This window comes from Camponotus floridanus, unplaced genomic scaffold (genome assembly GCF_003227725.1).
Source record: "Camponotus floridanus strain SB8 unplaced genomic scaffold, Cflo_v7.5 scaffold118, whole genome shotgun sequence".
Classification (NCBI taxonomy): domain Eukaryota; kingdom Metazoa; phylum Arthropoda; class Insecta; order Hymenoptera; family Formicidae; genus Camponotus; species Camponotus floridanus.
The window spans coordinates 474,640-499,612 of NW_020229235.1; the positions used below are offsets into that span (position 1 = coordinate 474,640).

Genomic DNA, 24,973 nt, shown 5'->3' on the forward strand with positions numbered 1-24,973 from the left:
CCATCTTATTTTGCAGCGCAGAGATTTTAGCATCGTCCGAGGAAACGAATTCCGCCTCCTTTTCTTTACTTTTCGCTGTTTCGAATGAATCTAAAGAAGTAGTTAAATTATAAATAAAGTAGTAAATAAAGTTATAAATAAAGTAGTAAGAAGTAGTAAAATTATAAATAAAGAAAATTATTAACAATTCTTTTATGTATGTTATTCTTACCAAATGGTCCCATCAAATATTTATATGAAATGGTGTCCCATGATGTTTCTGGAGGTATACATTTTTTTATAAGTTTTGAAACATTTGTGCCTTGTGGAGGCCACACACATAATTTATCTTTAATATTAAGCCACGATTGTGGCACAACTGAACACCATTTATCTCCAATTGCTATAGAAAACATCTGTAGAAATAAAACAATGTACAATTACAATTACAAAAAATTATCATACAAAAAATAAAATTGTATACCTGTTACATCTGAATGAAGAAGTGGAAAAACACATAATTTATCTTTTCTATACAAAAGCACCACAGCTTTCCTTAAAATTTCGTTAATAGAAACACATTTTAATTCAGTTAAATCGTTCTTATTTACAACAAAAACATCCATACATCGCGAATCACATGGATAAAATTCAAAAGAATAATAATTTTTAAATTCTTGACCAATTATGACAGGATTCCCATTTTGCAATCCAATATGTTGTATCATAAAAACTTTATTATTTTTTAAAAAACAAGCACTATTTGCTTGTGAAGAACTGGATAATTTAAAATCACGGAATTCCAATGATTCGAAAAATTCAGAACAACCAAAGGAGATATCTTTTTTCTTTTGTTCAACTAATATTGGATATTTCATTACATTTTTACACTGCTTGTATTCATTTGCTGTATTTTGTTCTACGATTCTACGATGTATTTGAGACAAAGGTTTTTCACATTTTCTTAACATTTTTTTTAAACTGTGTAAATAGTTTTCGAAAGGAAAAGTACTAAAGCTATCCAATGGTCCCAACTGATTTGCGTCGTCACTTAGATGTATCAAACTATGAACTGTATAAATTACATTTTCTTTTCCATATAATACTTCATAATATTGAAAAAAATAAAGTAAAAGATTTTTTGCGAACTGATTATTTTGTAAATAATCTGTAGGATGACATAATATCCTAATTGCGCAATGAAATGCAAGAAAATGTTTAAAATAGTCGTTTGGTAAGTATTTATACAATAAAACAGGACTTAAATATAAGAGAAAAATCCGATATTCGGTCGCTTTCCATCTATCTAATTCTTCAACAGTAATTGGTACTCTGGCAAATTCGGAGCAAACGTATCTTTTTAAAGCAGACATATCAGAATTTAAATTTTTTATTTTTTTGCCAGAAAATCGACATTCTAAACAACCAGATCCTCGTAACCATAACATTAGCAATTTTTTCATTTGACCAAGACATACCAAATGCATGTAATCGAGCGGAAAAGTAGTGACCATTGGTAACAGAATTTTTTCGAAAGGAGATATTCCAGTATGATGTTCTGGGTTTTTTCGAAGATGAAACGATTCATCCGTTCGCAAAGAACAATCTTTATCAAGAAAAAGCATTCGGTGGTTTTCATAATCACCTTCAACAATACATTTGCTACACCCAAAATAACCGTTATGTCCTTTTGTGCAAGTTACAAATGATCTTGCTGGACTATCACATATAATTGCTCTAATTTTAACATAATACACATTATTTTCATATGTAAACCCAGAGGTACTTAATTGTTTGTACTCTTTCACAAAGTGTCGTAAAAAATTATTAGATGTACTTGGTTTATTGTATCCATGAAACGCGCCGACAAGAAAAGGTGCAGAATTTTCAAACACGACTTGAACTAGGATAGGCCACAATTGGCTTTTAGAACTTTTTGATATGGGAAGACCATCAATATTAACATTGATGTAAATAATATTATTGTTAATGAAAATACTAAATTGTTTTAATTGATCGATTATTCCATTTTGTAGACCATAATGGTAATGATATCCTCCCTACCTATTGTAAATAATTGTGGAACGTGGAGTTTTCATTAATGATCTACTATCGTTAGGAAGATTATCGTGACCTTCACATTTTAGTATGTGAAGTAAAGATGTTAAACTTCTGTGCCCAATTTTATATCTGTCAGTCCAAAGAATTAATTTTTCACGAAGTGAGATTTGCTTTTTACTATGTAAAAGATGCTCTCTTTGGGGAGAAATAGAAAATGTAGAAACAGATATTACATTTGACTGCTCGATTACAGCATTGGTATCTATATTTATTACGTTATTTGAATTATTATTATTCTCAAAATGGGAAACGTCATCAAAGTTTTCTTTATCAAGTAAAGAATTATTCGCAATTAGTTTCACTTTTTGATTGAAACTATTTTTACTTTCAATGGTAACGATATTTTGCGAAATCTGTAGTTGCTTTAAGCGACGATTTTTCTGTCGCCGAGATAAATTACGGAATCTTTTTACTTGTCGCATTTTCTGCTGGCCGTTCAGCCTGCCTGTATTACACAAATCAAATTTGCATACTTTTAGTAGTCTTCCTTAATTACATTTAATTGATATAATTACTAATATCTAATACTAATTACTAATACTTTTTTTTCATACATATATACAGGTGTCCCATCTAGAAGTGGCCACTCCCTTTTATCTTTTAAACTAAAAGAGATAGACCATAACAAATATGTATGAAATTAAATGGCTTTAACTGAACTTTATTGTGAGTACCTTATAGTGGTTGATTACAAAATTTATATGTATTAAAGAACGGACAGATATGTATAATTTTTTTATAATAATGTAGATATTTTGATAATAAAAGATAAAAAGATTTTTATAATAAAAGTTGTAGCGCTGTTTGAAACGAATATAACGATGTATGATTTTATGTAAATATTTTACATATTATACGAGATTTTCCGGTTTGAAATATCGCGGGCGACGTTCACCATTTCATTTTCGGCCCTGCGATATAGCCAACTTCTGACTGAGTATCATGATTAAATGACAACATGACATATGTCAACCTCTAATGCACGAGTCAGAAGTTGGCTATATCGCAGGGACGAAAATGAAATGGTGGATGTCGCCCGCGATATTTCAAGCCGGAAAATCTCGTATAATATGTAAAATATTTACATACAGTCATACATCGTTATATTCGTTTCAAACAGCGCTACAACTTTTATTATATCAAAATATCTACATTATTATAAAAAAATGATACATATCTCTCCGTTCTTTAATACAGATAAATTTTGTAATCAATCACTTATACTCACAATAAAGTTCAGTTAAAGCCATTTAATTTCATATATATTTGTTATGGTCTATCTCTTTTAGTTTACAAGATAAAAAGGGGTGGACACTTCTAAGTGGGACACCCTATATATATATATATATATATATATATATATATATATGTATATATATACAGAGTATTTATAAAGTTAATTATCACTTTCATTATTTTGAAAAGTACGAAAAACAAAAATATTTTAAATAAGCGTTGTAGGGTTTTAAAGGGAACATAAAATGGCATCAAGGGAACATAAATTGGCTTGATTGGAAATAGTAATTTAAAGATTACGTAAAGGTCATCCTTAATTCCTAAAATAAAATGTCATTTTTAATTACACATTCTTGTAGTTTTTCTCTACAGCTTTCCAAAACGCTATTTTAAATATTTTTTTATTTTTAATTTAATAAGTTATAAAACTTAGTTTTATCATTTCGAGACAAAATATCAAATTCTGCGAAATATCAAATTCTGCTACTAGATGTTCGATAACTTTTCTTAGCACTTTTATATGGAGAATAATTGTTTAGGATTTGCCCTGAATCGCGCATAAAATTATTACCCCCGGTCATACTAGCGCCATCCGTTTGCGCGCTATCGAACCCGCGTTCACGTACGCCGTTACTGTTTTTCAAAAATCATCCAGGATCCGCGTGATCACGCGAAATAATACACGGTCCTGGCCAATACACAGGCTTATATATCACGCGATCTGACGTAATGATCAGGGATACGTCGAGGTCCGATCATACGATCCGTGATCAAATCTTTATCTATCGGGAGAAAGGCTTTCTCCCCGAGAGTCTTCCGTTTTCCATCATAGTGATCGGAGCGTCATACGGAGAGTAAAATTAGTGCAAATTCGAGAGTTCGCGATAATCTTAACGAGCAAAGTTAAGATTCGTTTCATTAGTCTCACGCGTGTGAAATCCTTAAACCGCGAGCCTCAATCATTGTAACAGTTTCGCGAAGTAACATTGTGCGCGCCAGTAATCGTGTCCGCAGTGCACGTGAACAGTTCAAACGCGAGTGCCGGGATCTTTCGGAGCGCCTCCACTCTCAGCCAGAGGCGGAGCCTTCGTCGTACCGCAACTCCGTTCAAGCGAACTGGGCGTCTCTCTCGCTCTCCCGCGAACGGCCGATATAGCGCCGTCTCGCTCGCTCTCACGCGAACGGCCGATAGAGCGCCGTCTCGCTCACTCTCCCGCGAGCCGTGAACAGTGCGGTTTCGCGTATTCATAGATAGCCACAAGTCAGCTATCTATCTCAAAATTGGGCGAACCGACGTGTATAGTGCGGTCTCGCTCGAACTCTAGTACGAACGGCACAACGCCGTCTCTCTCGCATTCGTGGCGAGTCGCGTATAGTGCGGTCTCGCTCGAACTCTAGTACGAACGGCATAACGCCGTCTCTCTCGCATTCGTGGCGAGCCGTGAACAATGCGGTTTCGCGTCTTCATAGATAGCCACAAGTCAGCTATCTATCTCAAAATTGGGCGAACCGACGTGTATAGTGCGGTCTCGCTCGAACTCTAGTACGAACGGCATAACGCCGTCTCTCTCGCATTCGTGGCGAACCGACGTGTATAGTGCGGTCTCGCTCGAACTCTAGTACGAACGGCATAACGCCGTCTCTCTCGCATTCGTGGCGAGCCGTGAACAGTGCTGTTTCGCGTATTCATAGATAGCCACAAGTCAGCTATCTATCTCAAAATTGGGCGAACCGACGTGTATAGTGCGGTCTCGCTCGAACTCTAGTACGAACGGCATAACGCCGTCTCTCTCGCATTCGTGGCGAGTCGTGTATAGTGCGGTCTCGCTCGAACTCTAGGACGAACGGCATAACGCCGTCTCTCTCGCATTCGTGGCGAGTCGTGTATAGTGCGGTCTCGCTCGAACTCTAGGACGAACGGCATAACGCCGTCTCTCTCGCATTCGTGGCGAGTCGTGTATAGTGCGGTCTCGCTCGAACTCTAGTACGAGCGGCATAACGCCGTCTCTCTCGCATTTGTGTCAAGTCGTGAACAGTGCGGTTCGCGTATTCGCAGATAGCAATATTCATTCTATCTATATCGGACCAGCGGACTGACGTGTATAGTGCGGTCTCGCTCAAACTCTTATCCGAGCGGCATAACGCCGTCTCGCTCGCTCTCACGCGAACGGCCGATATAGCGCCGTCTCGCTCGCTCTCACGCGAACGGCCGATATAGCGCCGTCTCACTCGCTCTCACGCGAACGGCTGATAGAGCGCCGTCTCGCTCGCTCTCAAGCGAACGGCCGATATAGCGCCGTCTCGCTCGATCTCGCTAACAGCTGATCGATAGCTGTCTCGCTCGCTCTCACGCGATCCGCGTAGTGGTGCGCTCTCACCCTACATCGCATCTTGAGACCAGCAAACGTGTATCATTTTGTGACTTTAACAATAAACGGACAGTAATTCGCTCACCGGTCTTACTGTAACACATTAAGTCGCAACTGCAGATCATTTCATTCCTATCAAGTATTCCTTACGCGATCACGCACTGAGAGAGCTTGCGATACCCCCGCGGGTATGTGCCGGCAAAGTTCAATCGCGCTTACCCGGTCTTACAAAATTCGCGAATCGAAAGCGCGATCCCGAACATTTTGGTCCTTCGAGCCGGATCGTAAGAGCTCGAAGTCAGCGTGATAACAATACTGTGAGTGAATTCGAAAGTTTTGACTACTGTCAGTGACAATGAGTGAATTAGTTGAAAATCAGCTTTCGACGCTACGCTTCGTAGCGAAAGCATTGGACAATTTCAAGAAAATTGGCCGGAATAATCTCACCTCCGCCAAGATACGAAACCGAATGACATCACTCAAGGAGACGTGGAATAATTGCCTGGAAGGACATCGCCTGTTGCTGCAACATTATCCGGAATCAAAACGCGATCTCATCGCTTATTTCCGAGACGAGCAACTGGATCAATACCAGGAAATCTACTTGACAGCACTGGACTACATGTCTGACTGTTTGGAGGAACTGGAACCGTGCGTGAGTCCGCTCCAATCAAGCGACCGATCTGTATCTCATATAGTCGGAATCCGCGTTATCATTGAGACATTTACCGCCAATCCAATTACCACCGTTCTCCGGTAAAGCCGACGAGTGGGAAACTTTTCGCGATCGATTCACTGTGTTAATCATAAAGAATCCCGAATTATCCGATTTCGCGCGCATGCATTTTTTGGTCTCAAGCTTGACCGATAAAGCTCGCGATGTTGTAGCGGGTACTTCTGTTACCGCTGATAATTTTGACGTCGCTTGGAAAGCATTAACTTCTCGTTTTGAAAATAAACGTAAACTTGTTGAACTTCACATTGCTGAATTATACAATTTACCTTCGGTTAACAAAGAATGTGCCGCGGAATTGCACGCTTTACGCGATAAAACCGATCGAGCGCTTTCAGCCTTAAAGCGGTTAAACCGAACCCAAGAGGATATACTTAATGACATTTTAGTCTATTTTGTATCGCTCAAGCTTGACTCCGCCACTCGTCGCGCATGGAAACTCAAAGCCGGATCGGAATCGACTCCGCCGAATTACGAAGAATTGATTACGTTTATATCATCGCGTGCGCTCGCATTAGAGGAATTAGCTCCTTCCGCTGCGAACAAAGGTCGACATACTGTTCAAGCGAACACTGCGACCTTCGCGCGTCAATCTTCCGGTCCGTGTCCAGTCTGTAAGACACCGCATTATCTTAGTAGGTGTCAACAATTTGTAGTTAAGAGTCCGAATCAGAGACGCGAAATTGTCAAGAATTCAAATCTATGCTTCAATTGTCTCGGAACGCAACATTCCGTAAAAAACTGCCAAAGTAAAAATACATGTCGCATTTGTCAAAAAAGGCATCATTCTCTCTTGCATCTTGATTCGGCCTCTTCAAGCGATCTAGACGTTACACGAGCGAACACGTCTAGCACCAGCGAAACTGTGGATAAAATCGAGCCGTCGCAAACCGTCGCGATGTCCGCCGTATGTTCAAGTGCGCCAGTGTCATCCGTATTACTGGCCACGGCGAAAGTAACAGTTCGGTCTCCCGACGGTCGCGTCTGTGAAGCTCGCGCCCTGATCGATCAAGGGTCAGAGGTCACTTTTATTTCAGCAAGATTAGCAAGAATCTTGCGGTTAACTCGGAAACGAATTTTCGCTCAAATTTCCGCAGTCGGCGGTATCAATGCGGATATATGTCGACATTCCGCTGTCATTGAATTCGCACCTCGCGGAAAGCCTAAGCCAGTTTTCACTACGGTCGCGTATATTCTAAATGCGCTTACTAAATACGCGCCGCGATTATCAGTCTCAGTATCGGATTGGAGACATATAAGTACACTCAAGTTAGCAGACGACGATCCCACAGGATCAAGCCCTATTGACGTAATCATCGGCGCCGACCTTTACAGTCAAATCATTACGAATGGAATACGGAAAGGTCCAATCGGGCAACCTATCGCCCAGCGATCTCATTTTGGATGGATTATCTCTGGACCCGCTCAGAATCAAAACGTTTTGGCTCAAACGATTAACGTCTTTCATTGCTCAATCGAGAGTGAGTTACGCCGTTTTTGGGAAATCGAAGAGATCCCACGCTATAACATTTTGTCTCCTGCCGAAGAACAATGTGAGAAACATTTTCTTACGACTCACTCACGAATTTCCGACGGGCGTTACGTGGTTCGTCTGCCGTTTAAGACGAAGTTCCCTATCGACATCGGAGAGTCTAGATCAATAGCTATACGGAGACTAACAGCATTAAAAAGGCGTCTAGATACGAATCCAGATCTCAAATCGGAATATTCAGCGTTTCTTAAAGAATACGAGCAGTTAAATCACATGCAAAGGGTGCAGCCTCCAGCCGCAGCTCATTCACCGACGGTTTATCTTCCGCATCATCCTGTGATCCGCGCAACGAGCGCTACCACTAGACTGCGCGTCGTGTTCAACGCGTCCAGCCTCACAACAAACGGTACAGCGTTAAATTCACATTTAGAGATCGGGCCTAAATTACAAACGGAAATAACGGCGATCTTATTACGATGGCGGAAACATAAGTATGTTTACATGGCGGATATTGCCAAGATGTACCGACAGATTTTGGTCGACCCTCGTGATCGTGACTATCAACGTATTGTCTGGTATAATCAGGATCAATCGGACATTCAGGATTATCAATTGTCCACTGTTACGTATGGAACCGCGTCAGATCCGTTCCTGGCTTTACGAGTGATCAAGCAATTGATAACAGACGAAGGAGCCGCATTTCCCCTTGCAACTCCGATTCTTCAAGATGATATTTACGTTGATGACGTTCTTTTCGGAGCCAATGACATATCAGTGCTGCGTCAAGTCCGCGAACAACTCTGCTCTCTGCTGTCTCGCGGCAGATTTACTTTACGAAAATGGGCCAGCAACAACTCCGCATTACTAGCAGACATTCCGGAAGAATGTCACGGACTCGCCGGAAACAGATGGCTAACTTTCGAAGAAAATTTCAGTGTTCTAGGATTAACATGGAATCCCGCCTATGACACGTTTCAATTCCGCGTGGATCTCTCACCGACACTTCCAGATACGAAAAGGAAGATACTATCAACGATCGCTCGATTATTCGATCCATTAGGATGGGTCACCCCCGTTACGATCAACGCGAAAATCTTCATGCAACCTTTGTGGAGATTAAAATTAAACTGGGATGACGCCATTCCGTCACAAACACTTCAGCGCTGGGAATCAATATACCACAACCTATCGGCCTTAAATAATTTACAGATTCCTAGATGGACATGTCAAGATGACAGTACTGCTTTATGCGAGTTACACGGATTTGCAGATGCATCTAACGCGGCATACGCCGCCGCAGTTTATATGCATACGACCTCGCAATCAGGAGAGATAAAGATCACATTATTGGCGGGCAAGTCGAAAGTCGCGCCACTCAAGATCACAAGCATCCCTCGATTGGAATTACAAGCAGCATGCCTTCTTGCTCGGTTGATCGAGTTCACGCAATCCTCACTCCAGATGTCAAACGTCGCGTGTCATTGTTGGACGGACTGTACAGTAGTATTGGCATGGTTAAACTCACATCCGTCCAGATGGAAAACTTTCGTCTCTCATCGAGTCGCAGATAGCCAATCTCGAGTACCTGAAGTGAAATGGCGGTACATTCCATCCGCGGATAACCCAGCCGATTGTGCTTCGAGAGGTATTCTACATTCCAATTTCAACGCCTTTAACTTGTGGTGGCACGGTCCTCCCTGGCTCAAACTAACCCAGACCAAATGGCCAAGAGATCCCGCTCCTCCACTGGAAGAAGCGCCTGAGGAGAATCGGAAACTTATAGTACACGTAGCTCAAACAGATTCTGGCTGGGATTTAGCCACAAGATACTCCACGTGGCCGAAGCTAATCCGAATTACAGCATATACTATCCGTTTCGCAACCAGATTCCGAAAGAGAGATCAAACTTCAACTGACTCAGAGGTGCAAAGCCAATCTTTGACGGCAAGTGAATTTCAGACCGAATGCAAATTTTGGATTAGATCAATCCAGTCAGACGTCTTCAGTGACGAATTGGACGCTCTCAAGAAACAACAAGCACTTCCATCAAAATCGGCGTTAGCTATGCGTACTATCCATCGATATCGAGTCTTCGGCTAACGGTTCTCCGAGCGACAATTGAGATTCACGCAGCCACAATTCAAGACGTGAATACGTCAAAGCGGAAGCATGTAAATATGTAAATACACCGATGTACATATGTATATACTAATAATTTGTAATAATGTAAATATGTAAATCTGCGTTCCTGTAAATATGTACATATGTATTCATAAACCTGTAAAATCGCTCCGATGCGATATCAGTCGCTCACGGCGGGCGGCATCCGATAACTCTTTACTTTCGAAATTATAATTTCGAGGCGGGCGATATGTTAAGGATTCGCCCTGAATCGCGCATAAAATTATTACCCCCGGTCATACTAGCGCCATCCGTTTGCGCGCTATCGAACCCGCGTTCACGTACGCCGTTACTGTTTTTCAAAAATCATCCAGGATCCGCGTGATCACGCGAAATAATACACGGTCCTGGCCAATAAACAGGCTTATATATCACGCGATCTGACGTAATGATCAGGGATACGTCGAGGTCCGATCATACGATCCGTGATCAAATCTTTATCTATCGGGAGAAAGGCTTTCTCCCCGAGAGTCTTCCGTTTTCCATCATAGTGATCGGAGCGTCATACGAAGAGTAAAATTAGTGCAAATTCGAGAGTTCGCGATAATCTTAACGAGCAAAGTTAAGATTCGTTTCATTAGTCTCACGCGTGTGAAATCCTTAAACCGCGAGCCTCAATCATTGTAACAGTTTCGCGAAGTAACATTGTGCGCGCCAGTAATCGTGTCCGCAGTGCACGTGAACAGTTCAAACGCGAGTGCCGGGATCTTTCGGAGCGCCTCCACTCTCAGCCAGAGGCGGAGCCTTCGTCGTACCGTAACTCCGTTCAAGCGAACTGGGCGTCTCTCTCGCTCTCCCGCGAACGGCCGATATAGCGCCGTCTCGCTCGCTCTCACGCGAACGGCCGATAGAGCGCCGTCTCGCTCACTCTCCCGCGAGCCGTGAACAGTGCGGTTTCGCGTATTCATAGATAGCCACAAGTCAGCTATCTATCTCAAAATTGGGCGAACCGACGTGTATAGTGCGGTCTCGCTCGAACTCTAGTACGAACGGCATAACGCCGTCTCTCTCGCATTCGTGGCGAACCGACGTGTATAGTGCGGTCTCGCTCGAACTCTAGTACGAACGGCATAACGCCGTCTCTCTCGCATTCGTGGCGAGTCGCGTATAGTGCGGTCTCGCTCGAACTCTAGTACGAACGGCATAACGCCGTCTCTCTCGCATTCGTGGCGAGTCGCGTATAGTGCGGTCTCGCTCGAACTCTAGTACGAACGGCATAACGCCGTCTCTCTCGCATTCGTGGCGAGCCGTGAACAATGCGGTTTCGCGTCTTCATAGATAACCACAAGTCAGCTATCTATCTCAAAATTGGGCGAACCGACGTGTATAGTGCGGTCTCGCTCGAACTCTAGTACGAACGGCATAACGCCGTCTCTCTCGCATTCGTGGCGAACCGACGTGTATAATGCGGTCTCGCTCGAACTCTAGTACGAACGGCATAACGCCGTCTCTCTCGCATTCGTGGCGAGTCGCGTATAGTGCGGTCTCGCTTGAACTCTAGTACGAGCGGCATAACGCCGTCTCTCTCGCATTCGTGGCGAGCCGTGAACAGTGCGGTTTCGCGTATTCATAGATAGCCACAAGTCAGCTATCTATCTCAAAATTGGGCGAACCGACGTGTATAGTGCGGTCTCGCTCGAACTCTAGTACGAACGGCATAACGCCGTCTCTCTCGCATTCGTGGCGAGTCGTGTATAGTGCGGTCTCGCTCGAACTCTAGGACGAACGGCATAACGCCGTCTCTCTCGCATTCGTGGCGAGTCGTGTATAGTGCGGTCTCGCTCGAACTCTAGGACGAACGGCATAACGCCGTCTCTCTCGCATTCGTGGCGAGTCGTGTATAGTGCGGTCTCGCTCGAACTCTAGTACGAGCGGCATAACGCCGTCTCTCTCGCATTTGTGTCAAGTCGTGAACAGTGCGGTTCGCGTATTCGCAGATAGCAATATTCATTCTATCTATATCGGACCAGCGGACTGACGTGTATAGTGCGGTCTCGCTCAAACTCTTATCCGAGCGGCATAACGCCGTCTCGCTCGCTCTCACGCGAACGGCCGATATAGCGCCGTCTCGCTCGCTCTCACGCGAACGGCCGATATAGCGCCGTCTCACTCGCTCTCACGCGAACGGCTGATAGAGCGCCGTCTCGCTCGCTCTCAAGCGAACGGCCGATATAGCGCCGTCTCGCTCGATCTCGCTAACAGCTGATCGATAGCTGTCTCGCTCGCTCTCACGCGATCCGCGTAGTGGTGCGCTCTCACCCTACATCGCGTCTTGAGACCAGCAAACGTGTATCATTTTGTGACTTTAACAATAAACGGACAGTAATTCGCTCACCGGTCTTACTGTAACACATTAAGTCGCAACTGCAGATCATTTCATTCCTATCAAGTATTCCTTACGCGATCACGCACTGAGAGAGCTTGCGATACCCCCGCGGGTATGTGCCGGCAAAGTTCAATCGCGCTTACCCGGTCTTACAAAATTCGCGAATCGAAAGCGCGATCCCGAACAATAATGAAATTAATAAACTAATGTAAAGAAAACAGTTGTTGAAAGAAAATAATTTATTTGCAATATGGAGTTATGTATATTTTTTTACGTTTGTTGCTCTGTCATTATTCTGCGCGTAAACGTATTGAAGTACAATTATCGAAAATGTATTTGCAGATAAATTTTATATCAATATGCTGAACTTGTCAAGTCTCATAATTAAAAAAGTTCTTAAACAAAAAAAATTTTATTAGTGTTTTGGAAGCTTTCTAGATAAATTATAAAAATGTGCAATTAAAAATAAAGTATTATTCAAGATTAAACCAATGCTACAATTTTATATCCTCTTTAGAATCTTCAACTTTTATCTTAAACATTGTTGGCTTACTTTTCACGATAATTAACATGAAAACTGACTTTATAACACACTCCGTGTGTGTGTGTGTGTGTGTGTGTGTGTGTATTTTAACTATAATATTAAACATTTTAAAGATAGCTTTAATATATGTATATTTTTTAATTATAATATTAAATATTTTATTAATGACTGCGTAAACATTTTAACTTCTAATATACAGGGAGTCCGGTAAAAAATTAATCAGCGATCAGTGAGCTGATAGAACGCAGCAAACTGAACAGAAAAATCCTATATCATTTTGCAATTTTCGCAATAGTTTTTGAAATATTAATTAAGAAAGATTTCACATAATTCTGCATAAACTATGAAATATCTCATCAAATATTCATTTTTCAATTATCTTATCTTAATATTTTTAGACACATAATGAGAAGAATCGATTGGTATAAAGAAAACATTGTTGTTTGTAAACAAAAAAATAAAAATCTGCAATGATCAACATATTTTTTTTTATTTGCACAACGATGTATTTTTTTTACACCAATCGATTCTTTTCATTATTCTGTGCATAAAAATACTAAAGTAAGATAATCGAAAAATGAATATTTGACGAGATATTTAATAGTTTATGCAGAATTATATGAAATATTTCTTAATTAGTATTTCAATAACTAATGTGAAAATTGCAAACTGGTACAGAACTTTTCTGTTCAGTTTGCTGCGCTCTACCAGCTCACGAGCGCTGATTAATTCTTTATCTGATTCCCTGCATATATATATATATATATATATATATACATATATACCGGGTGTTTCAGACCACCCGTACACCCCATTTTAAAGCAAAGGAAGTGGTTATTTTGAAAAATGTTTCAGACAAAAGTTGTTGAAGATAAAGTAATGCATTACATGGGTAAATTTGATTGACCTTGGGTGGCGTCGTGAAGGTCATGTCAAGGTCGACTTGAATTTTTTAAATGGGAACCCCTATTTTTCATTGCATATTCTTGTAGCTTATCTCGAGAGCTTTCCAAAACACTATAATTAAGTACCTTTTTATTAAGTACTTTTTGAGTTATAAGGCTTGAAATAATTTCTTAATTTTATATAAACCATAAAATATCTAGTAAACCATTCATTTTTCGATTATCTTACCTTCATACTTTTATGTACAAAATAATGAGAGGAATCAATTGGTGTAAAGAAAACACATAGTTGTTTCTAAGAAAAAATATGGAATTGTTAATTGCAAATTACATATTTTTTCTTAGAAACAACTATGTGTTTTCTTTACACCAATTGATTCCTCTCATTATTTTGTACATAAAAGTATGAAGGTAAGATAATCGAAAAATGAATGGTTTACTAGATATTTTATGGTTTATGTAAAATTAAGAAATTATTTCAAGCCTTATAACTCAAAAAGTACTTAATAAAAAGGTACTTAATTATAGTGTTTTGGAAAGCTCTCGAGATAAGCTACAAGAATATGCAATGAAAAATAGGGGTTCCCATTTAAAAAATTCAAGTCGACCTTGACATGACCTTCACGACGCCACCCAAGGTCAATCAAATTTACCCATGTAATGCATTACTTTATCTTCAACAACTTTTGTCTGAAACATTTTTCAAAATAACCACTTCCTTTGCTTTAAAATGGGGTGTACGGGTGGTCTGAAACACCCGGTATATATATACAGGGTGTCCGTAGATTTTCGACCAAAATGAAATAAATAAGTAGATTGGCTCGAATTAAGAAGGAATGACCTGTATTGTTTTGGGATTGTCGCAGTAATTAACGAAATATTAAATAAAACAGATCGGCCAATCTGCGTGAGTAAAAGCGCGCGGCGACGAGAGTCGTCCCACCGTAATCCGATACTACGAGCGCGGCGAAGCGGTGGGCGGGTCGCTCTCCGAGACATGATGGTGGTTTGCGATATATCGCAATACCGCGCCGAAAAATGACCCGTCCCCCCTTTTCGTGGCGAGAAAATGATGCGCTATCATTTCCACACCACCTTGCGGTAGATAGCATGGTGCGCTTTTTTTATAGTGGTTTCCCCCATAGGCCTATTCCACTCTCAATTTAAAAATTATTCAAAATACCATTTACCATACGCTGAGTATATCGTAAATGTAAAAAATTAATGGACAGTACCTTTACAAAAATTGATTCGTGGTTGAAAATCCCTCGATAAAATGTATTGCACACGTTGATAATGTGATACGATGATAAAATTCTTCAAGAATCCTTTCTTCATCTCGTACACGAAGACGCACTGCTGGACCGGTTATCCCGATATTATGCACGACACTCAGTTTCACATAATTATTGCACAACACGTAAAATTGTACGGCCACTTGGTTTTCGTGCACGCCCGAGAAATGATTCCATGTAAATTGCGGCCGCACGATAAGTATTTTCTCCCGCTAGTCCGTATGCCACAATCATATCCGTATATTCCTGCAGAGTACACTTCATTTTCTCTGTTAATTAGCTCAGTTGTCAGCTGTAGTTGCGTGCTGCTGGCGTACGCAGTCTGGTAACAGTGTGCGAGAGCTAAGACGTTTTAATAAAAATCTTGTGTTTGCGTAGTAAATTAACAGAGAAAATGAAGTGTACTCTGCAGGAATATACGGATATGATTGTGGCATACGAACTAGCGGGAGAAAATACTTATCGTGCGGCTGCAATTTACATGGAATCATTTCTCGGGCGTGCACGAAAACCAAGTGGCCGTACAATTTTACGTGTTGTGCAATAATTATGTGAAACTGAGTGTCGTGCATAATATCGGGATAACCGGTCCAGCAGTGCGTCTTCGTGTACGAGATGAAGAAAGGATTCTTGAAGAATTTTATCATCGTATCACATTATCAACGTGTGCAATACATTTTATCGAGGGATTTTCAACCACGAATCAATTTTTGTAAAGGTACTGTCCATTAATTTTTTACATTTACGATATACTCAGCGTATGGTAAATGGTATTTTGAATAATTTTTAAATTAAGAGTGGAATAGGCCTATGGGGGAAACCACTATAAAAAAAGCGCACCATGCTATCTACCGCAAGGTGGTGTGGAAATGATAGCGCATCATTTTCTCGCCACGAAAAGGGGGGACGGGTCATTTTTCGGCGCGGTATTGCGATATATCGCAAACCACCATCATGTCTCGGAGAGCGACCCGCCCACCGCTTCGCCGCGCTCGTAGTATCGGATTACGATGGGACGACTCTCGTCGCCGCGCGCTTTTACTCACGCAGATTGGCCGATCTGTTTTATTTAATATTTCGTTAATTACTGCGACAATCCCAAAACAATACAGGTCATTCCTTCTTAATTCGAGCCAATCTACTTATTTATTTCATTTTGGTCGAAAATCTACGGACACCCTGTATATATAAACAAGATACGTTACTGGAAAACTTGTAAACCCAGTTCCATAAATTACTGTAATTAGGTTTAACGCTTTAAACACTATATACTTTTGCAAAGTAACAATCGTAGTAAATCAGCTTTTAGAAGAATTGAACTGAAGTTGTAATACTTGCAATCCAAAGTATATACATGAAAAGTATATACAAGAAAAAAGGAGAATAAAGAAAATTACCTTATAATTACTGCGTCGCTGCATCAAAATAGAGGAAACAAAGGGAAACCAAAATATACAATCCAGTCACAATTCCTTGAGGAATAATTGTCAATATCGAGAACTCAACGCATAAGCATGAACACCTGTAAAAAGAGAAATAATACTTTATAGCCAAACATATGGATAATAGTACACAAAAAACATTTAAATATTTATGAAACTTGTAAGACGTTATAACATAAAACAAATTAGCAGTATATATAATTCTATTGTATATCAGAGACCAAACCATATACACGAATAAAAATCAATATAAATGTGTAACAAAAAAATAACATACATATTTCGTGATGAATATAAAAAACATAATGGAAAAACTATTAAAATGTAAAAGTAGAAATTGTAATACTTGCAAAGTATATACATGCAAAACATTATCGTCATACAAATAGTTCTGTCTTGAAAAGTAAAAAATGATATAAAAAGAAAAAAGGAGAATAAAGAATTACCTTATAATTACTGCGTCGCTGCATCAAAACAGAGGAAACAAAAGGAAACCAAAATATACAATCGAGTCACAATTCCTTGAGGAATAATTGTCAATATCGAGAACCCAACGCATAAGCATGAACACCTGTAAAAAGAGAAATAATACTTTATAGCCAAACATATGGATAATAGTACACAAAAAACATTTAAATATTTATGAAACTTGTAAGACGCTATAACATAAAACAAATTAGCAGTATATATAATTCTGTTGTATATCAGAGACCAAACCATATACACGAATAAAAATCAATATAAATGTATAACAAAAAAATAACATACATATTTCGTGATGAATATAAAAAACATAATGGAAAAACTATTAAAATGTAAAAGTAGAAATTGTAATACTTGCAAAGTATATACATGCAAAACATTATCGTCATACAAATAGTTCTGTCTTGAAAAGTAAAAAATGATATAAAAAGAAAAAAGGAGAATAAAGAATTACCTTATAATTACTGCGTCGCTGCATCAAAATAGAGGAAACAAAGGGAAACCAAAATATACAATCGAGTCACAATTCCTTGAGGAATAATTGTCAATATCGAGAACCCAACGCATAAGCATGAACACCTGTAAAAAGAGAAATAATACTTTATAGCCAAACATATGAATAATATTATCACAAATATAAATATACTCTAATATACATATTTATTAATAAAGTTTCAAGTGTCTTGAATAATATATATATCATAATATGTGAAAATTGCTTCGAGTAATCCGTGGAAATTATTCGAATAAGAATATCATCGTCATCAACAACCACTAGTTTGAAGATTTCGAGAGAACTGAATATTTTTGTATAAATATAAGATAAAACTATGTATTATTTATAAAAGCATTTTCATCTCTAGCAATAATTAACACGTACGTAATGTCTGGTTTTGAACATAATCTGAGATTTCAGAATTATTTAATTTTATGATAAATGAGATAATATATGCTAAAAATATATAAATAAACAAAAAACTTTTTGTTGATTATGAAATTAAATATTATAAATATTAAATATCAAAAAAATAGGACGATTACCTTGGATGAAAACGAAAAGAATGTTGCCCACGATGTCTTGCCCACGATATCTCTATCGGAAAGAAGGAGAGACAATTCGGGAAGAAGGAAGTAACAATTGAAGAGAGAAGTTCAATTGTTTTTTATAGTATCTTTCGCCGCTTAAAGCAGTTAGGCCGGGTCTACAATAGGTACTTTAAGCCAAAAGCCTCAAGAGAATGACCAATCACAGTCAAGTATGAAGAGAATACTCGATTGTGATTGGTCAATTTCTTAAAGCTTAGGACTTAAATTATCTATTGTAGACCTGGCCTTACGCTTTCATTAAATGTTAAGGCTGCGATCCCAATGAATGCGTCCAAATGCGTTACGTCACAGATAAATCAATGAAAACTTTTCTTTTCTTGACACTTTTTCTCGCGCAGAAAGAATTTGTTTTTCATTTCAGAACTGTATAGTAAATACACTTCAACGATTGCTTGCTGTGGAAAATCCGTGGAAATAAATATATTATTTGCTAGAAATTATCGTTTATTCTACTTCTATCTATATATTTTAAACATAATTACTATACTTACCTCAATCCAACTTCATGTTTCGCAATGTATTAGGGCCACAGGGCACAAAATACTAAAAGACGACGAAAAGATGACTTTTTTAAATTGACTTTTGGACATGGCAAAAAGACGTCTTATAGATGTCTTTTCGACATGTCGAAAAAGACGACTAAAACATGACGTCTTTTCGTCGTCTTTTTAAGTTATCTTTTTGGACGTACAAATTCTAGACTTTAAAAAGTCGACGAAAGGACGTCTTGTTTTAGTCGTCTTTTCGACATGATGAAAAGACATCTATAAGACGTCTTTTTGGCCATGTCCAAAAGTCGACTTAGAAAAGACATCTTTTCGTCGTCTTTTTAAGTTATCTTTTTGGACGTACAAATTCTAGACTTTAAAAAGTCGACGAAAAGATGTCTTTTCTAAGTCGTCTTTTCGACATGACGAAAAGACATCTATAAGACGTCTTTTTCGCCATGTCCAAAAGTCGACTTAGAAAAGACATCTTTTCGTCGTCTTTTAGTATTTTGTGCCCTGTGGGATATTGATATTGTAAACATAACCAAATTTGACTTTTTGTGCTTGTGTGAATATTTTCAAGAATATAAAATATAAAAAGGTTGTTACGCTGTGTGCTATAATTTTATTATGAATCTTTCAAAGAGACAAAGAAGTCGGCATTTTGCTAGACAAGCATATGAAGAATTTAAGCAATTAAAATCTCTTTGTTGTAGAAAAAAAACTTATGAGTTTAGTGATTCTGATATCGAATGGAATAACATTCCAGTATCGAAACCAATAGAATGCTCAACTAAACATGTAATACTGACAGATAATTTAAGCATATCCTCGAATTTTCAAGCAGATAGTTTACGTAGCATTGTAAATAGTTTTGATTGGAAAGAAAACGTACCTTTTGACAAATCTTTAGAGATTGATTCATTAGAAACTGATGTTTCAGAAATAAAATTAGCAAAAAAAGTAAAAGTTCCTAATAAAATAATATAATCTTTGGCTGGGCTTTATTACACAATATAACTCACTCAGCATTAGATAATTTATTACTTCGCTTAAATGAATTTGTAGATGGTCTACCCTTAAAGAGCAAAACTATACTTCATACACCCAGACAAGTAAATATATTGAGTTTAGATAATGGTTTATACACACATTTTGGTATCGCAAAGAGTCTTTTAAAAATATTAAATGATTTAAATGAAAATGTAATTCAAATTTTAAGGATTGATGTAAATATTGATGGTGTTCCAATTTATAAAAGTAGTGGAGTGTGTCTGTGGCCTATTCTTGTAAGATGTATAGATATAAAAAATAAAAATCCTTTTGTAGTTGGCATTTTTACAGGCACTGGAAAACCAAAACCTTTGGATCTGTATTTACAAGAATTTTTATGTGAGTTAAATGTTTTAGCAACAAATGGTTTTTTTTATAATGGACAACAAGTAAAAATTAAATTAAATGCCTTTATATGTGATGCGCCAGCTCGAGCCTATTTAAAATGTTGTACTTCTCATAATGCCAGGTATGGTTGTGAAAAGTGCTCCGTTGAAGGAATTAGTATCTCACATCGAATGATATACAAAAATATTTTTGCTTTACGAAGGACTGATCAATCATTCTATAATCAAGTTGATGAAGATCATCATAAAGACACTTCTCCTTTAGTAAATTACAATATTGGTGCAGTAACTCAATTTCCTTTGGATGCTATGCATCTTTTGTGTCTAGGAGTAATGAAAACTTTATTGTTTCGCTGGGTTGTTAATGGAAAACCACCTTATAAACTTTCCTTTCATTCAATTCAGAACTTTACAAGAAAAATGTTGTTTTTAAGATCATTTATTCCGAATGATTTTGCAAGAAAAACAAGATCTTTAACAGAATTAAGCAGATGGAAGGCCACAGAATATAGGCTTTTTCTTTTATATGTTGGACCTGTAGTCTTAAAAGACATTTTAGATAATGCAATTTATAAGCATTTTATGCTTTTACATTGTGCAGCATTTATTTTATCTAGTGCTGAACTCGTTAGACATATAGATTATGCTGAAGAACTTTTAAAAAATTTTATCCTGCATGCAGAACATATTTATGGAAATCAAATTCTAGTTTATAATTTTCATAATCTCATTCATATTTGTGATGATATTAGAAAGTTTGGTTTATTATGGGATTATTCCTGTTTTCCCTTTGAAAATTTTTTAGGCAAATTAAAAAAATTGATTCGAGGTCCATCTAAACCTCATCAACAAATTTGTTTACGCATTAATGAGTTGAATATGCTTAAATTATCTATTAAAAAAGATAGTGTACGGGTAGTACATTCTCACATTAACGGTCCTATACCGAGAGAATATAAATATACAAAACAATACCATAAAATAATTACACCATTGTATACTTTATCAATATCACACAATAACAGTCATATAGAATTATAACGGGACTATTGCTGTAGTTAAAAATATTTTATTTGACAAAATCCATACGAAACATTATGTAGTTGTCAATGAATATAAAGAGATAAAAAACTTTTACAACTATCCATGTAATTCATCTAATCTTCATACTTTTAAAGTTTCTAATTTAAACCCAACAATTCATACTTACGATTTAAAAAACGTGAAAAGAAAATTAGTTGCTTTACCAGATAATCAATCTGAAATTGATACATATATTGTATTTCCATTATTACATCTTGATAAATAAAGTTTTTAAAATTGCATTTGTTGGATTTATACATAATTACTTTTGTTTTATATTTGTAATCGAATTATTATGTCAAAATGTATAAAATTGTTTAGTTGAGCATTAAATATGTTGAGCAATAATGAGTTGCGTATAAAATTTTCACTAGCAGTCTTTATTATGAGTTCTTAATATTATTAATATAAAGAAAGTTTAAAATATCGGAATTAAGTATCGGAATCAACTTGTTTTAATTAAGTTTTATTTATTAAATTTCAAGAAAAATATTAAAAGTAATTATTTTTTAAATTTAATTAATAAAATATTTAAAATAATTGTTTTTATATATATTTGTATAATTATAATATAGTATTTATTTTAGAAATATGTATTGTGTGGCTGAATTTATTGAAACTGCAGAAACGGAAGTTATACCAACAAAATGGATTAACAAAGAAGGTACTAAATGCTATTGGCCTTATTACAAAGGTACCGATCGAATTAAAAAAGCTATTTTATCAATTGAAATTCCTGATCCAGAAAAGTGGGACGAATATGATACCAGAATATTACATAAATATAGTGAGTACATTTATGTAACAAATTTTATTATTTTCACACATCTTATTTTACAAATTGTTGTTTTATTATTTTTATTTCTTATATTATTTTTCAACAATACGAATAAATTTTTATTATATATTTAACTTATGTGAAATCATAAAATTTTTTAACTTGAAAATATATTTATATGTAACAAATTACAAGAATTAAATCTGAAAGGTAAACTTTATATTGCTATCGATAAATAGACACAAGTAATGAATGACAATAATATCTAGATAATGAAAGATGTTTTTGCTAAATAAACACACTTTTTTCTATTTGACTCGAATGTAATTAAGAATAAACTGAAAAATTTCAAGAATGATACAATTTCATGATCGACATTGCCCATGTTCAGAAGACAGAGATCAGTGAGCGTTCGGTGATTTATATGATTGGTTTTTGCCTTTAAATAGAGAATCACTAGATCTAATTATAAGTGTAGAAACAAATCATAATAAAAAGAATTACTGAGCATTCATTGATCTGTTTCATCTAAACGTAAACCATTGCTATCGTTGATCGAGAAATCAATTTTTTCTAGAGGGGCTAAACAAAACTAGAATTGATACCTCCTACTGTCTCCTACCGCTTACTTCTATATTTATCGGTTTATATTGAATTCACAGATGCCTACAGATATCTCTGGCTCTAACTAAAAAACAAAACCAGCATCTTATTTAAAGTATAAATATAGAAATACAATATATCACATGATGAACTTTGATGCTTGATTGCAGATACATATCAAGAAGCTCGCTCTCATTTAGCAAAAGCTGTATATACATCTCATTTAGATTCAGAAGAAGATAATGAATGTAGATCTAAAAGAAAAAGAATATCGAAAATTTATTCTTCGAGTGAAGAAAGTCTTATTTTAAAGAAAAAAAAACAATACAAAAATAAAAGTAAAATAAGGTCCCCACCTACAATAAATTTATTTGATAAATGTACTTTAGACAAGGAAAACTTTGTAAACTCTCTAGCAGAGTTACCACGTGAAAGGACATCCAAAGTGAATGATAATTTGAGTTCCTCCATTGTAGCTACTACTTCTTCTACGACTGATCATAATAATAACGATAATAATGAATATAGAGATAAAAGAAGAATGTCGGAGATTTATTCGTCAAGTGAAGACAGCTTTGTTTTAAAGAACTCAAAGCAAGACAAAAGTAGAAGTAAAATAAGATCTCCTACAATTACATCATTTGATAAATCTACTTCAAACAGGAAAAACTCAACTCTAAATTCTAACTTTCAAGAGGTATCACGTGAAAGAAATTGTATGGAAAATGAAAATTTCAGTTCAGTTTATTATGCCTACTACTTCCACGAACAGTAACAGAAATGCAGGTTGGTTTTTTTTAATTAAAATATTTGATTAATAATAATATTTAGCCATAATTATAAGTTTAGAATGCACTTTTGATCAATTAGATTGTATTTGTAGTTTATTTTCATATTTGAGACCATTTTAAATATATACATATACTCTTAAAGATGTGATAAATCAACTATAGAACTGTATTAGCCGTATTAAAATATTATTTAAGACAGTTTTAAATTAAATCTATAATTTTATCTATAAGTATATTAACCATTAGCTTTTAAACTAAAATATATAAACAAAAAAAGTTAAAAGAATAGAAATAGCTCTAATTTTATAATTTAGAAAATTTTTTTAATATTACATTTAAAAATTTGCAACAAACACATGCTAAATGTGCATTAATATTTTATAAAAATATTTGCAATTAAATGTAATTTATTATAGATCATTTAATATAATTAACAATATTAGTGATAGAGGATGAATAAAAATCCTTAAAAATTAAAATGATAATCTTAATTAATCTAATACTAAATATTCAAAATTCAGAATTAATTATTTACAGATTATGATTGTTTTAATAAATTATTAGAGATAACAAAGAAATTATTGGTTAAAATATTATTTTTATTATAACAATATTGTTATAATATACTGACACAATAACTTTGTCTATTTTTAATGTATTCCTCTTTAATTATATATAGTCACAATCGTTCTTACAAGTTAAAGCAAAACTTCTATTTTTTTTATTGCAGATGAATCACTGCATTTGTTAATTTTGAAAAAACTTAGGAAACTCGATTATATCCAAAATAATGTTATTATACCTGATATACAAGAAGTATTAAGTTATGTAAAACCTGAAAGATTTGAAGTTCAAGAAACAAATGTCCCAATAACACTGCCAATTGACAATGACACACAGCTTAATGAATTTGAGCAATACATTTCTATTACTGAAAATTATAAGACCATGGTAAGTGTTTCATTTTTTTCATCTGGTTTGAATTTAGTGGGAGACTTTCATTAATTTAATATTGTGTACTTTTTTAGATATCAAAATTTAGTCATATTGGAGGTAATGGTGCTGCAGGGATTACTAGAAAAATAATGAAAAATCTTATAACGTCTAAGTTTGCGATTAATTTTAATTGGGGAGGAAGGGTTCCAAAGAGGCCTTTTAAAGAACTTAAATCAATGCATTTGCTTCTTGGTATGTTTTAGAATGCACTTTTGAAAGAACTTTGTTTTATGATTTTATCTTATTTTTTTAATTCTCTTAATTTAGCTGCTTTTTCTTTATAGATTCTGTACGTAAAGCACTTCCTTCGGCGTCAACGCAAGAAATTGAATCAGCTATTAAAGATTGGCTGAAACAAGCCAAGACGAGAGTTAGGTTGCATAATTCCTAATCATTTCTTCCAAAGATATATTACACATATATTTTTATTTTATTATTAGTAAAAGACATATATATTACACATATATTTTTTTATTTTGTTATTAATCAAAGATATATATTACACATACATTTTTATTTTATATGCTAGTCTTTACTTTAAAAATATCTTTTATTTTGTGATTATTATTTATGCGAATACATAACTTTCTGTAATAACTTGTGTATAACTCCTGTTTCTGC

At 36.3% G+C, this 24,973-nt stretch overlaps 2 protein-coding genes across 2 annotated transcripts; both read left to right on the forward strand.

Annotated features, from left to right (window-relative positions):
* The first annotated feature begins 6,060 nt into the window (after positions 1-6,060).
* LOC112639921 lies at positions 6,061-10,030 on the forward strand. Its single transcript, XM_025415252.1, has 2 exons — positions 6,061-6,360; positions 6,404-10,030. The coding sequence occupies exons 1-2, from the start codon at positions 6,061-6,063 to the stop codon at positions 10,028-10,030; spliced, it is 3,927 nt and encodes a 1,308-aa protein (XP_025271037.1).
* A 13,284-nt stretch (positions 10,031-23,314) lies between these two features.
* On the forward strand, positions 23,315-24,772 carry LOC112639922. The gene is made up of 4 exons (XM_025415253.1): positions 23,315-23,351; positions 24,087-24,307; positions 24,385-24,544; positions 24,637-24,772. The coding sequence occupies exons 1-4, from the start codon at positions 23,315-23,317 to the stop codon at positions 24,741-24,743; spliced, it is 525 nt and encodes a 174-aa protein (XP_025271038.1). The 3' UTR covers positions 24,744-24,772.
* The last annotated feature ends 201 nt before the right edge of the window (positions 24,773-24,973 follow it).

Excerpts from the sequence above, each read along its gene's own strand:
- LOC112639921 (XM_025415252.1), top strand. The coding sequence starts at position 6,061 with ATGAGTGAATTAGTTGAAAATCAGCTTTCGACGCTACGCTTCGTAGCG. Across the intron at positions 6,361-6,403 it reads TGGAGGAACTGGAACCGTGC|TCGGAATCCGCGTTATCATT; the intron begins GTGAGTCCGCTC and ends TATCTCATATAG.
- LOC112639922 (XM_025415253.1), top strand. The coding sequence starts at position 23,315 with ATGCCTACTACTTCCACGAACAGTAACAGAAATGCAG. Across the intron at positions 24,308-24,384 it reads CTGAAAATTATAAGACCATG|ATATCAAAATTTAGTCATAT; the intron begins GTAAGTGTTTCA and ends GTACTTTTTTAG. Across the intron at positions 24,545-24,636 it reads ATCAATGCATTTGCTTCTTG|ATTCTGTACGTAAAGCACTT; the intron begins GTATGTTTTAGA and ends TTTTCTTTATAG.